We start from the raw sequence: 16,031 nt of genomic DNA on the forward strand, positions 1-16,031 counted from the left end.
AAAACAATTTTTTTGGCGGAAGGTAGAAAAATGCGTTAATTTCGATATCGCAGAGCGCAACCTCAGAAACATCAAAGCTCAACATCAGAGCACAACAACATAAAATTGGGCAAATATAAACTAGCCCTGGAAATTTCGCACCAGTACCGAACAGAAGAAAATATTTCAGACAAAATATCACACGAAGTCTGGTCCATATAATCTACGAAAAAAACTTAACGCCAAGGCCGCGTTCCCGCACAACATACGGCGATCAAAAGCTAAACATTGTGACACCAGATTTCCTCAACGAATATCCGGAAACAGTTCAAACATTGCTTACTGCGATCTCGGCAGTGCGACACTGACGAATGCTCAGGTACCTTTTTCTAAATGAAAACTAAAAAGACAGTACCGGGGCCGATTTACTTGTTTTTTTTTTGTTTCTAGTGCTGGTCTTTACCTCAACTCTGAAAGTCTTAGACATACATGTACACGCAGATGACTGGTGATCCAGATGTTATGTAAGTTTTAACCAACCTATTGTTTGAAGTAGTTTGTATTCACGTGTCAGGGATGCCCTAATTTGCCATGATGTTTTATTGTGCTTCTTTTACTGTAATATTCTTTTGAATTATGTAGTGCTTGTACGTCCGCAGCAGCCAAGGGGGGCGCGGCCCCGTCAGGCACATCTATTGCTTTTTGTCGCCCCCCCCCCCCCCCCCCAAAGCATTTCTGTAACTGAATGTCTTGACTAAAGAAAGAAAGTAAGGAAGAAGGAAAGGAAGGAAAAAGAAAGAAAGAAAGGAAGGAAGGAAGGAAGAAAGAACAAATAGTAACTTAAAAAGAAGGAAAGAAAGAGAGAAAGAACAAACAGTAACTTGCAAAAGATTGCTGGTGCAGTCTAAGACAACTTCTTGGCCGTAGGTCATAAATGGTATAGGAAAGCAAATGAAAACAAAGTGGTTAAAAGTTTTTAGCGTTACGGTCCCTTGTGCCGCGAATCGTTTTAATTTCAGAATCTTAATGCGAAAAGGATTAAAAACTTCTCAGATTACTCTATTTAGTAGAGCCGGTGCCAGCGCAATTTTTTGTAACGTTGATCGGTATGTCGTAGCAGAATGGTTATGATAATATTTGGCGTCAGGCATTAAAACACCCCACATATTCTTACGATCCGTTTTACAAGTGCTCATGTTTTCCTTCAATTCATTAAAAGTATAATGACGTTATAATTATTTCTTTTACAAATTGTTTATTGCAGGACAGCAGGCTGTCGTTATGTAGCGTGTATACAAGAACAACATCATACGTTACAGATGAAGTACGAGTGGGTTATACCAATAGGTGACATTGTCTACACATTGAACAACTTTCTTTGGCAATAAATGCATTTTTACAAGCTTGCAATGCCAGTCGTAGACCATGCAACGCTACAGTGATACAAAGCGACGATAATAAAAAGAAGTGAACCTGCACAATTTTAACCTTAAAAGGAAGAATGTGCCAAACCTGCAAATGATGCCAACAGCAGAATATATTTTCGATTATAGGTACTCAAAATTCGCATTCCATGCCAGCTGCTTTAAATATTAGGCCAAGAATTTTAACAAAGTCCACAATTTATAGAATATAAGTACCAAGACATATATGAACAGGCTGGTTTAATGTTTCTCCTTTCGGGGAATCTAAGGCTGCATTTAATTTCCGTGAATTTATTCGTAAGTAATTTGCGTCCGCTTTTCTTTACATCACCGTGAGTATTATTTGCTTGTTATTGTGTTTTGACACCGGAGACACCGGTTATGAGAAGATTGCATCATCAGAGTAATAAACGTATATAGCACCAGAGGTACTATGAATGGTACATTGACATTGATGTAAAATAACAGCGGGCCCAAGATGCTGCCTTTTATTAGCGATAATATTGTGCTTCCTATTATCGATAACGATCTCAAATTGACAGCGATCAAAAATATAAACATACAAGCATTTGTAGACGAAAAATGCACAGAAAATAACAAAACAAACAGAGAACACAGAGATAGATAACATACACGTCGCTTAATATACGCAAGTTGTAAGACACAGATTGACTGACAATAGGTCGATCTACAGAGATTTGAAACAAAATTGTTACGCCCGTGTTGCCGGATTCCGTTCCAGCGGAACTCGATCGAGGTGACGAATGCTTGCAATCCTATGGACGTCACGTGTGACCAAACCCTAGCAAGGGCCCCGAATTAGGTATTAACATACGGAATTCATTATGTACGGCTACCTTTTCAGTTCCGCGGGTCGACTGTCACCGTGTGTTTTCCCCGTATCTACAGATTTTCGACGTCCGTTCGTGCGTCCACGGATGCATTTGGACAGCAGTAAAGCTCAGACCTGGGTAACAACAAATAGCAGCCACGTCTTTAAAAGCTTACACTGTGTATGTGCGGCCACGTGTAGCGCAGACTACATACGTGGCCGCTTAGGTACGAGGATATGTTATTCTTTCTATCCAAGCGGAGTTTGGAAGAAAAAGAGAGGAGATAAGACGAGGAAGTAGTAGACGAAGAGGGTAGCCTCGACAGAATACATGCATAGGCTTCTATGGGCGCTGTCATAAGAGAGGTGTTACGATATGAGTGAAATAGGTACACTACTACACAAAGAAACGCAACACTGCCTTTCATGCAACAGTGTCATCCAGTCGTAGCATAGATTACCCTACAATGTTCTGCCAACGGCGATCCGCATAAAAAAAAATGTAAAGGTGTAAAGGGAAAGAAAATGTTGCACAGAGCTTCAGTTTTCTCCGAAGTAACTGGACTTCCATTTGGGTCCTAAGTAGTAATCGCGAGCTGTCGCGTTCGGAATTTCCACAACAAGCTTTCATGAGAAAGCAACATATGAATTTGGAATATCGAAGTACATATGCGGGCCTTCTGACGTCAACTAATAACCCTCAGAGATGTGCCCGAGCCAATTTTGAGCACCGGCTTTCGTGGCAGTCGGTGGAACGCCTTAAGCTGTGCCGTGCAAGTGCAAACAGCGCATTTCATCACTTGAGGCTGAGAGAGGGAGAGAGTTGTGAGATTGCCGCATTATTTCGCAGCTCCAGCATGGCTCCGGCGCCGCGTTCGACATGTGTACACTGATGATTTCCGAGAACAACGCGTTTCGGCTGGGCCGTTTCCAACTTGTCAGTTTTCTGTGCCACAATGGAGGCAGCTGGAAACGCATCGCCTGACTTGTTTTCGCGCCTGCTTTGTGTCACTTCGCACGTCAGGAGTGGCGCGCACGTCACCGCTGTCGGCGTTTCGGAAGCGCCGTCCGCGGCTGCTCGCAGCTCACAATGGGGAGGAAGCCGCCGCGCACGCCACGCGAGAAGCGGACCGCATCATGGCTACCAAGCGGAATGCCGCTCCGCACATTGATTGGGAAAGAGGTTGGGAAGAGAAAAGGGGGAGGGTGACACATTCACTGCTGCCAGGCTGTTTAATCGGGGCCTCCCTTGTTCAGCCTGGATGTATGTGCCTTGAATGGTGCTGCACACTCGCGTCTGAGCTGGAACAATGTGCGCACGGCCACCTTTTTAGGCAAGTAGCAGATTAAGCATGTCACATTGTTCACACGGAACACAATCACCATACATTAAAGAATAATATTTGTCCAGAACGCACTTTCATCGGCCAGAGTAATAACGGGAAAGGCAGGAAATGAAAGAGAGAGAGAAAAAAACGAAACATGGTACCAGAGAAGAAAGCGGAGGCCACGCGCCACTTATTATATCGTCAACGCGACATGCCCTGTAACGTTCCGACTACCTTGAGACCATATTTGCGCTTTCCAACGCACTTGGATGCAGCTGCTATGAGCACCGCATTGCCAGCTCGGTCGTCAACGGTCTTCTGTTTGCCGGTTTACTTTAGATAGGAGCTGACGCAGGACGATTTACTACGAGTCGTTGTTTGCAGAGTACTGCGCTTACACCTTCTGCCCTCGTCCCTATCGGCCGAGTTGCACTATTGCTCAGCTTCACCTGCTCAACTGGAAGATGTTCATCACACCCCGCGATGAAGACCACTGCGACCGCACTTCTTTCGGAGCGAAAGCAGGGGACGCCTGGGCACGGTGATTCAGGAGCACGAAGGTCTCCCCTTTCGCTGACGCCCACAGCCGAACTGTCGTTTTATTAGGTTAACTTTTCCTTTCCTTAACAACCCAATTCCCCAACAAACAGCCTCGAGCCTTCCTTTCTAAATAAACAGCTCATTAATTCATTCATTAGGTTAACACACTCAATCAATAAAGACCACCAGATTACTTGCTTCCTTGGCTTACTCTACTTAGTGAATACCAGAAAAAAAAACAAGCAAGTTCTGGGTGGTAGCGAAAAGAAGGTGGCGAAATTGACGTCTCTGAGAGTGTGGCATAGCACGAGCGAGGTTTGCTGCCGCGGGAGAAAAAAGCTTCGCGTGTGCTTGGAGCGGCGACGTAAAGTAAGAATAGAGACGAAAAACAGGCAGACAAGGCACAAGCGCAAAATCTTGCCGTATCGTACGCACGCAAGAACAACTAGAAAAGAAAGGAAAGAGAGCGCGTTAAGCTGCAGCCGCTGTATCAGGCGCATATCAGACCAGAAAACAATAACAGACTGGAAGAATGGAAGGCTAAAAAGTGCCACACAGGAGGTCGATGATAATCATGGAAGACTTTCTGGCGCTTCAGCCACTCGAGAAGGAGTCGCTTACTGCCACAGAGGTCTGATTAAACTACCCAGCCGGCCTTGTGCAGGTGGACTTAAAAATTCTAATTCATGTTTTTGCAGATTGTTAGAAAAAGGTAGCTGTGGGCAGAAGTAGGCTCGCGGACAAGGAAAGGGAAACAAGCAGGAGCTGCAACAAACACGTTTAATGGGAGTAGCTGAGTGGCGAGGATTCAGCGTTTGGTCGTTGTTGCACTTTCCTGGGAAACATATGCTAGAACATTGTCTGGTTATCTTCTTAGGCAATGCTGCACTGTTCACTGAGAACATAAAAATAAGGCAGCCCAGCCTGAAATTCGTCAAGAACACACCTTCATGTGGCGCCGAATCAGTTTCCAGAGCTTCGGGTAAAATTTCAAGGTCGCCGCAGTATGTTGGTAGTGGACAAGCCGCACAAAAAAAGTGCTATTGCAGCAGAAGCAATCAGCTGCACTAGACATGAGTTGCGCATCATTAGGAGTGAGCTGCCTCGGCACCATGTATACAGTGACTCGTTCGCACTCAAAAACGAATATTTTACCCTTCCGCCCGCTAACCCACACGCTCATCTCGTTCACACTTAGAGGCTGCACTCACAGAGGTTCACATCCTCAAAAGGCTCAAACACACAGAGGTTCACATCCTCACGGCCTCACTCACCCTTACAGCGGCTCACTCACATGAACACGTACAGGAGTTCACACCCTCACGGCCTCTCTCACGCCTGCATGGGTTTACCCTTCATGGACTCGTCTCGAACTCATATTTACAGGTGTTCACCACAGATCTTCACAGGTTCACTCACCGTTAAAATTATAAGGGTTCACGCCCCCACTACCCCTCACCCTAATAGGAATTCTCTGACACTTACTCATACAGGGGTTCACACCCAAATGGGCTCATTCACACTCATAGGCATTCACATCTCAGAGGCGCACTGAAACTTACAGGGGTTCCCACCCTAAAACTCTCACTCACACCCTCACGAGCTCCGTGACACTTAGAGAGGTTCACTTATATTCTATCAAAGCGAACAAAACATTGGATCAAATTAGCCTTTTCAATTTCAATGTTCCATTAGTTCCAATTGAAACATCCCAAATGAAGCTTTAAATTGGTTCCAAATACACAATTGGAACCGATTGGACATTCCAGTTGGTTGCAACTGAAACCAATTGGTTCCAACTGGAATGCCTAATTGAAACTAATTGGTTCCAAATACACAGTTCGAACCAACTGAAAATTCCAATTGGTTCCAATTGTGTATTCGGGACCAATTGAAAGCTTCATTTAGGACGTTTAAATTGGAACTAACTGAACATTGAAATTGAAAGGGGTAATTTGATCCAATAATTTGGGAAACCCAAATTAGACCCAATGGTTTCTTTCGCCGTGGTACTTACAGGGCTTCCCAAATTCACGGGCTCACACTCACACTTGCAGGGATTCACACTGTAACCGGCTCACTCACATTCACACTTGCAGACTTAACAAGTCTCTCTGCTGGGCTAGTTGGTATAGGATCCTAAATTTTAAATGTGCTCGAAAAGACAAGGACAAGAAAACTGGACGGGACAAACGCGGACAAAATCGTTTGTCCCGTCCTGTCCAGTTCTCTAGTCCTTGTCTTTCCGAGCGCTTTCAAAATTAGGGCACTCGCAGGTGTTCACAACCTCACGGGCTCGCTCAGTCACATTTACACCCTTGTCACACGGAATTCTTCGAAGGCCTTTCCAACAAAGGCACCTTTTTTCACCGAAGGAGCGAAAGCTAAAAGGAGTAGCGACGCAGGTACACGGTGCAGCCCAAAGGTGGAACAGCCGTTGAGGCTTCGCTCCCGCTGCTGTGGATGAGGTGGCTGAACAAACTAAGCTTTCCGGGACATGGCCGTTTATTTCGGCAAACTGTCACCACGGGCCGCATGACCCTGAACTCCTCCTTTCTCTTTTTTCTTTTCCCCTTTCCTGCCTCGCATAGCCGCACGCAGGCAGACGGGAGGGCACTCAGTGTCGGGGTTGGGTTGGGCGGTTAACCATTCTTCGGATTAACTTCCACACTGTGGGAGGATGGGGGGAGCAGGAAGGGCTTTTGTGGGCAAAAGAAAGCTATCAATGCGGCGTGAAGCCTTCTGTGCAGCTGAAGAATGCATGTTGAGTAGTAGGATTTTGAGAAAGGCGCCCAGTGAGAAGAGAAGGAGGGGACAGAAATGGCAAGATGGTTGAAGGGCTTGTTGAGGCCGTTCGAGTGGTACGCTGTGTGGATTGAAAATGTGTGGTTCTTTTTGACGAGTTGTAAGGTAGAGAAGAGATACATTCCAGGAGAAACAGGACGCAGTGATACAGTGTGCCATGTCTCACCGGCGCCGTATCTTTTCGCTGCATTACAACTAGCCCAAAATGCACCTTAGTGAACTCCAGTATTTATACTCGTGATCAAAAGCCAAATTAAAATTTATAAAATGAAATAAACAACGAAGGACGCCGAAAGGAGGGATATTGGATGCTTGTAGAAGAATTTTTTGGGCGAACGCAATGGAAGCGTCCAAAAGGCCAATCTCAACAATCATTTGGGGAGTTGCAAGGTGCTGTCTTGGTTCTGTAATTGCTGTCGCCTGTCTTTGCGGCGGATCAATGAACCAGCTATTTTATCGGCGTAATGCTATGTACAGTTTTCAGAAACGCGTGGAACTCCTCATCACCACGATTATAGTTTAGCGCTATATTTCGCGAAAACTAACGGTTCTTAATTTTCTTTTTTTTTCCGAGGACGGTTACTGACTGGAATGCTCTCCCTGAGAGTGTGATATCCGCTGTTGACTTTCTGAAGGCATTTGATGATGTTTTTTAGTTACTGTATAGGGATATTCTTCAATTTTATTTGCCGTGCATGCTTTTACCACTGACTGATTGCACTTCTATATTACATCTTTGTGCATTTCCTGCTTGGACCTAAGCAAAAGGTCTGCAGTATTGTGTAGACAAATAAATAAATTCGTATCCGGAACATAGCGCATCTAACGTCAACTGGTGCGACCACGAAAAGCGGCGCACTTCAGGTTTTTTTTTTTGTGACGATAGTGAGACACTCCATTGCAATCTGACGAGAGTGAACGTTTTGTTGGACGCCGTCTCTCTCATCGTGTACCCTTAGCGTTCACGAACTGAGCGGCCAACAGTGAGGAAGACACTTGAAGTTTTTCGAAAACACTGGCTGTTCGGGACAGTGCTAGAAACACATTGTTTAAATTAAGGGGCTCAGATGGAGCATTTGCACACTGACCACAGTAAGGGCAATCCCGCCTCTACACAGAAACCACCACCACTGCTCTCTGAACAAGCTCCACGGAGCATGAGTAGGATTGTTTCTTGGTTCTTTTACGTAGTTATCAAACAAATCCACGTACCGTTGTTCGCGCTTGTTTGTTAAATTATTCCAGCCCGAAGCAAAAGAAAAACAAACTACTCAGGAGGCTGCCCTTCAATCTGCCTTGGATGTTACCTGTAATTACGCATCATCCATCGGACTTCAGTTATCCGTGCATAAAACAACATACACGTCAGTCTCCAACCGCTGGGGACGCCGTAAGCTTGCTGCAAGTCCAACCCGCCTTTGTCTGTCAGGCACCCCACTACAGGAAAGTCCGAGAGTAAAAATCCTTGGCTTAGTGATTCACCAATCAGGATCAGCGACTGCATGGCTTTCTCGGGCAAAAAGGCAAGCTATTCAGACTTTGGGTTTGATTAGAAAAATTGCTCCTAAAACTGGTGGCGCAGGCTCGTTCGTTGCACGGCAATTGGTGAGGGCAGTTCTGCAGCCACGTATTGTTTATCAAGCCCAGTTCCAACATCTTACAAGAGCCCAATGGGATCGCCTTGAAGCCGTGAACCGAGAGGCTACGAAGACCATTACGTGCCTTCCACGCATCACACCGGTCATAGCTTTACAAGATAATGCGCAGCTCAATACCATTGATGAGCTGGTGCAGCAGCACCGTGAAGCGCGCAGCGTCTATCGCACTCCACGCATGCACTGAGGACTTATGCAGCGTCACACTCCATTCTTCAGCCGCCAACGCCAGTTCTTCCCCCATGGAAGTTTGTACAGCTCAGCGACAACAATCCAACAGATAATCGCCGGCCAACATCTGCTAATTCGGCATCGTTGCTTCGCCAGAAATTTTAGGAACAAGATGCTTGCCGGCCTGACGGATCCATTGTTGTCTACGTAGACGCAAGCATACGAGACTGCAAAGCAACAGCAGCTATCTACTGCCCGTGCAGACCTGCCCTGAATAAAACCTCTTGGTTTCAGCTTACGGAACTCCCTTCGTCCTTTTGTGCTGAGCTCGTTGCAGTTCAAGAATCACTCTGCTCCGTGGCCGACATAACTATGCTCCCTGCGGCCCGCGTTGTCATCCGCAATGACGCCCTTCAAGTTGTCCGGTTGCTACGACGTGTTAGCCGCTGTCCAACGATATGTCAGGACATCCACCGGCTCGCGGCACGCATCCCGCAGCCAGAACGTATTGAGTGGGCCCCACGGGATCTGCTGACCTATCAAAGCCAGGCAGATTTAGCGACCCGCCTTGCGAATACAAACTCATCACCGCCTCGGCTCCTTCATTTGGACAATTTTGCCCTTCTTTCATCAAGAAAGGAACTCCTCCGGCGCCGCACACGTGCTCTCATCCCTCCGTGTGCGGTAACCCTCCCCCGCGGTCTTACCCGTGCAGAGGAGGTGGCGCTTAGGAGGATCCGGGTAGGGTTGCCCTCACACCAGCCGTCACTCGGAAGTGGCCTCAGTACCGAGATTGGTTTCCTCGGCCAGGGTGTCCGATATGTAAACACGAGGACATTGAAGCCGACATACATCACTTGCTGTGGGACTGCCCAGCTCTCAAGCCTACAAGGATCCGGCACCTGATGGTAGGAGGTCTTTTGCCAAGCAACCTTCCTTCATACATTGCCTGGACGCAGGGACCGTACCATCGTTCTCTACTGGACTTCATCAAATCAGCTAATCTTTTTCCATTCATTTAATCTCTACTACATCATTCATCACACCTTCACCTATCATTGATGTCCTGAGGCAATAAATTTCGCTTTAAAAAAATAATAGTAAAACGACATTGTAAGGATGCAAAGTTCATTCAATATTCCCGCACGGAATTTTCTAATTACTGTTTTGCTGAAAGAAAACGTCGTTTGTTTAAGGGTAGGCTGCATTCGACCTGAGTGGTATGTGGTCTTAAGTTTATATTAAACTATTTGCCGCATTTACTCGCGCAATGAACGAGCTTCTTTTCCGAGAAACGGTGCTTCTCTGCCGTCGACTCTATATCGCGCACGGATGAGACTGCATGAAGACCACCGTTTGCGAAGCACAGCGCGAGAAGCTGGCAATTTAACACGCGGTGCGGAAGGCTGCGGCGATGCGTGGTCTAAAGCAGCGCCGGGCGAAGCTATTCTGTTCGCGCCACAGCGCGTTTTTTAACATTTTCGATATCATGACCAAATTCTCCGTGGCGCATTAAGGCTGTTCCAAGCTATAGCGTATAGGTAACGAAAATGCTTAGTGCTAAACACCGCGAGCCAAACATAAGCTATAGCTATAGCATTTCTTTGCTACCGAAATTAAAACACATGTGTCATTACAAGCCGCGGAAAAATTCAGAGTCGGTACAGCATGGTGAGGAGGAGGAGGAGGAGCTAGTTTTCCGCGAGTGCCACTGTAGCGTGTGGTATTTCGCGCATTTAGCCGCAAATAAAAAGCAAATCTTAAGTTCTAGTAGGTCATATATGCGTATCAGCAACCTAAACGCGCCTCGTCCAAAGTGCTGTGCTCAATTTCATGCATGGTTGTTCAAATTGGTTGCCTTTCGTACGAGTCTACCTCTTAAGGCGCAGAAGCGGAGATGCGACGAGTTTAGCGCTGCCCATCTGTAGCCTGAATATATTACACGGCGTATTCCGATTTAGCGGTTATCCGCTTTGAGTGAAATCCATACCCTGGTTTGTTTAGCTGATGAAATACGTACCTTGCTAAAGCAACTATCACGGTAATGGACATGGAAGCTGTCGCGAGTGCACTTTCAGCCGTACCTCCAACTTAAACGGCACAGGTGCGCAGCAGGCTTGCACAGTGATCTATCGGCAGTTTTCTTCACCGAAGCGAACAATGAGCCGACTGGTCTGACGAAAAACGTTGTTAGAAAAGCCAGCGCCAATTTCTATCAGAAGGTACATATGTTTCTGTGGAAAATTTATAAACAGCGAGGAAGAACGATTTACCGGTGTAATTGTATTTCTTTTATTTGGAAGGCTGCTAACCCAATTAGACGGCGGAAAACTACAGTAACGATGACAGGATGGAAAGGAAAAAAGGTACGGAAGCGAGACCTTTCAGGCCGGTATACAGGCGCTCATACCAAAAAGATAACAAAATGACGAAAACTAAAAACGGTAACGAAAAACAAAAAGACGAACGATTAATTTTGCTGCTCGACTTGATTAGTTAGCGGGCTACTCATGCTAGACCAATAGCCCACCCTCCTGCCTCTACGCCTTGCCCTCGGTGATTACTTTTTGCAGGGAGTATCGAGGTCCTCATCATGTTTTGTATACAACAGCTCTTGCACACCCTATTCGGGCCGGACAGTTAATCAGAACACTGACTTCAGTGTTGCGGCAATATTAGAAGCGCCGGAACGCCATGCGTCACGTTCCGACTTTACATTCCTCTATGGTTGCCTGTCTCGGTCTCCCACTGCATGCAGTTTGTATATTTACAGCATAGTTTCAGAAGGGAATCTGTGGATAATATTGGGACATGCAGCAACTTAACGTACCTAAAATTGACACAACGTTGCTGTACAGAATACGCGGAGTGTAATACGCATCTTATCTGCGCAGATGTAACATGTTTGCATCGCAGTCTCAGGCTCCAAACAATTATTACGTTGGAACCAGGAAAAAAAAATTCAGGGGGCACTTTGTTGACCTAAAGTTCGGTGATGTGAAAGCCCTTGGCGCGGTTTTGCTGCTTGTGTCACTGATGTATAGTTAAGGTGTTAATTAAGTGCACAATTGTTTGTGAATCTTAAATGCTGGAGACACTGGAGGCCATTTGGGAGGCATCCGTCTAATTCGACGCCAGAGTGAAATCAATAGATCGAGGCGCCGCAGGTTTTTGCAGCAGCTTATTGGCTGTTTCGAACAGTGCACTGGCCACAAGCTGTGGATATTCACACTTGTGACAAACAGTGGAGCGGAAGCTATGAGCGCTGAGCTACCGAAAGTGTGCTATTCACACGCGCTCGCGAACAACCCTACACACTTGATACTCATGGTTATTTCGCCCACGTGGAGTGCACATGTCTGGCATTCCTTAACACTGAGCTGCGAGTAGTAACAAAATGGACCAACAAATCTAAAAATGTTTGGACAAACTAGCATGGAAGTTGTATAATTAGGCCCTGGCGTGCTGCGGAACTTCGCTATCGAGAGTTTCCTTCAACAAGCACACTAGAAATCAGTCCTTGGATCAGAACTATACTGTATGAAACCCCGCGCCAGACTGTCGGTTACAGAGTTCATTTGCTGCATCAGTAGCTGCAGCTCTGTCGTTACCTAAAAAAATTGTCCTCAACGAAGAGAAAGTATCCAAAACAACTTATGAACAACACGGTGCTTGAAGCACACGTGTTTTATTTCCCAAGCGGCAAGGAACGGCAGTCATGTTGCACACTGGTTGCATCCTCTTGATACTGCAGAGTTCCGGCTGGAACTGAGAACTCACTGCGGCAAAGTGTTAGAACGACGGTCGTCCCGTTATCTGGGCCCCATGTCAAAACATGCCCCTCTGCAAGAGCAGCAGCGGGGATGCCCATAGGGAGCGCTCCTTTCTTCTCCCCTTGGCCATCCATCTTAAGGCGCCGCCGAGTTCTCGTTCTTCTTGTTTTGCATGTAGCGCCTGAAGACACTGGCCCAGAGCAGAGATTCCTGGATGTGCGACAGGGAGACGCCCGCGAACTCCGGCCTCCGCCAGAACTTGTGGTTGGGGTCGGGCGCCAGCAGCGCAGTCAGCCTGATGGCGTAGTCCAAGTGTTCGCTCAGGTCCAGGTCCAGGCAGACGCTGCGGTTGGCCACGAGGCACCACGGCATCGTCTTCTGCATCGGCTTCTCGGCGTGATCCAGGAATGCGGCGACCACGGAGCTGGACTCGATTACGGAGCGCAGGGCCCCGTGCGACCGGATGAGCCGGTTGAGCTCCTTGGCGTCCAGCCCGCTCTGCTCTTGCACGGCGTACTGGAGCTGGACCATTTCGAGGCGGCCGTATTTGGTCTTGTTCAGGAACCCTTCCTCCAGGAACCTGATGTCAGCGCTGCAAAATGAAATTTCGTGAGTGCAGATGATTCAGTAAGGTAGGAAAGGGAATAGAAGGAAGCAGGAGGGAAAGAAACGAGGAAGGAGGGAAGAAGTGAGATGGAGGGACAGGAAGGAAACACAGAAAGAAAGAACGGAAGAGGAAGAAGAGCGAGCTAATACTATAAAATCCCGAGTGAAACAGAAAGATCGAGAAGTTAGTCACATTTAGTGCGATAGCATTCTTAAGAGGCCAAAATGCGTCGTCGATTATAAATTTAGCCCATTTTCTGTAGAGAAGTGATGTCGCTAGACACGATAATTTCCATTGGTTGGAAAAAAATGTCACCAGAGCAGGCAATTCCCTTTGGCTGAAGGGAAGGGATGTCATGAGACCGGAAAACTGACGTCACTTCCGGGAAAGGTATCAACAGCTTCTATCGCTATCGCATTGCCAACACATAAGGTAATGTGGTGTACCTGCGAAGTTTTTAGTTTTCAGCTCTAAAACTGGTGGCCGCGAAAACAAAAAAAAAGCAAGCAGGCAGCTGGCTCCACGAGACTGAGGACGTCAGTCGTAATGCCTAGAGGGCTAGAAACGATCTGAAAATTAAGTTAATATGTCCGCTTAAAGCTTAATGTACTTTGCGAATCATAATACCAGAGCCTATTCAACTGAGAGTCTGCACACTGGAACTTCCGAAATTAAGGCTTTGAACAGACCTTCCGGTTGAAGGGACGTTTCCATGTTATCAACGCAACGCCACCCCGTTCCTTAAGGCTTCGCTCTCAGAGCATCACCGTTCTTCCTCCGTTTTGGCTCCTATATATCTTTATCATCATCAGCCTGATTACGCCCACTGCAGGACAAAGGCCTTTCTCATGTCTCTCCAATTAACCCTGTCCTATGTCAGCTGCGGCCACTTTATCTCCACAAACTTCTTACTCTCATCCGCCCACCTAACTTTCTGCAACCCCGTGCTACGCTTGCCTTCTCTTGGAATCCACTCTGTTACCCTAAACAACCATCGGTTATCTTGCCTTCGCATTAAATGCCCTGCCCAAGCCCATTTCTTTCTGTTGATTACGACTAGGATCGATGTCATTAACCTGTGTTTGATCCTTGGCCCAATCTGTCCTCTTCCTGTCTCTTACAGTTATACCTATGATATTACTTTCCATTGCTTGCTGCGTTGTCGTCAATTTAAGTTCAACGCTTTGATTAGCCTCCACGTTTTTGCTCCATAGGTGAGTACCGGTAAGACACAGCTCTGTTATACAGAGGTGCGTGAATAAAAGAGTCTGTTCCTACATGGGGGCGGCCTCCGCGTTGAGGTGGTAGGCGTATTGGCCCAGGACCAGAAGCACGAAGAAAGGCTTGACCACACCGGAGTCGGTGAGGCTCTTGAACGAGAGGTTGCACAGGAACCTTTCCTCGGGTATAAACATGTCCCCGTTGAACGACGTCGGCACCGCCGCAACCAGTTCCCTCTTCAGTTGGTGGCGAAAGAAGGCCCGCACCTCCTCGGGTGGCTTGGATGTGGCTACGGCCAGCGCCAGGCTGCAGAAGCCGATTATCAGACCGGCTTCGTCCAGGGCCGCTCGGCTGGTGCCACCCTTGCAGATGAGGTCGGCCAGGTAGTCGACGAACCCGGCTGAAGTCGGCAGGGGCTCCACTGGTTCCCGTTCGTGCGTGAACAGATCGGGCAGCTGGCCGAGGTTCAGCACGGGCGCCAGGATGTCCGGGATGGGTCCGTCAGCGGGGTGCCGCACCGAGTAGATGTTGGCGAACAGGGGCTGTTCCGGGGTCGTTGGTGACGGCGTCGCTGCGAGGCACTCCAGCATGAGGCCGTCGAAGGAGTTGTGCCACTGGTTGGAGGCGAGCACCCTTAGCCAGGAAGCGTACAGCGAGCGACGAGTTTCGTCGTTCGGGTACTTGATGCCCATCAGAACTTCCCGGGCAGCGCGCACAGCCATGAGGTCGCTCCAGTCGGCAAGAGGGTGCATTCTGGGGTCGAAGCGCGGATCCCTCATGCGCGTCAGGCGGCGGAGGACCTCGGAGCTTCCATCGTAGGCTGCAAAGGGACGAACGGTCGTTGTCGTTTCAACCGATCGGAAGTATAGTTCATCCGTCGGAGCAAGGAAACCTTTTCAGGTCAAACTGGCATAACAACACACTTTAGATTTGGCACGACATGCTGTGTGAGATTTACCGTCCCAAAGTTGTACATGGCACGAGACGCCGTAATGGAGGGCTCCGGATCCATGTCGACTACCAGTAAGTACTTCTTTACAGTGCACAGTTAAAAAAAGAAAAAAAGCCCAGGCACTGCATCAGTTCGCTCCGTTGTAGATCGGTTCTTTTTGGGGGTTTACTGTAGAGAGAAACCTACGAAAGTTAGCGCCATCCGCCTGCATTTCAAGCGACACACACCGCTCTGCTTGGCAATAGTACACACGTAGAACGACTCCAGCATAACAGAATTAAGTCATGCGTTTCAGAGGAAATGGGCTAAAACAGTCTAGCTCGTGAGATGTATGCGAGACACTTACTGCGTCATTTCCTTTCCTCAAAACCAATTTTCTCGTATTATACGAAGCAAAAGGAGCTCTTCGGCTCGTTTGGCGCCGTCTGGTGTCACATTTTGGTCGATGCAAAGTACCAGGTCACGTGATGACACATGATCTGTGTGTACGATGAAAAGTAGCACCTGCCACGTTGGACAGGATTCTCACAATCCAGAGACCGTAGGTTGCCACCTGCTACAGTGGTCTGGTTGTGACAATTTCACTAGGTCGCGTGACCACTTTACCACTATGCGATTCAAGGGGCGCCGTAATAGAGGGCTTGGAATTTTTAACGCGACAGAGTTAACGAGCTCGTGTCGCAGAAAAGCCGGTGTCGTCGGCGTCGGCCGTGAGCGAAAAATCCCTCCTCCTCCCCGTGAGCG

General features: G+C 47.6%; 1 protein-coding gene across 1 annotated transcript; it reads right to left on the reverse strand.

Annotated features, from left to right (window-relative positions):
* Positions 1 to 12,500: 12,500 nt before the first annotated feature.
* Positions 12,501 to 15,047, reverse strand: LOC144096615 (uncharacterized). The gene is made up of 2 exons (XM_077629432.1): positions 14,393 to 15,047; positions 12,501 to 13,099 (listed from the first exon to the last, which is right to left on the reverse strand). The coding sequence occupies exons 1-2, from the start codon at positions 15,025 to 15,027 to the stop codon at positions 12,643 to 12,645; spliced, it is 1,092 nt and encodes a 363-aa protein (XP_077485558.1). The 5' UTR covers positions 15,028 to 15,047; the 3' UTR covers positions 12,501 to 12,642.
* Between the last annotated feature and the right edge of the window lie 984 nt (positions 15,048 to 16,031).

Source organism: Amblyomma americanum, chromosome 1, assembly GCF_052857255.1.
Source record: "Amblyomma americanum isolate KBUSLIRL-KWMA chromosome 1, ASM5285725v1, whole genome shotgun sequence".
Lineage (NCBI taxonomy): Eukaryota > Metazoa > Arthropoda > Arachnida > Ixodida > Ixodidae > Amblyomma > Amblyomma americanum.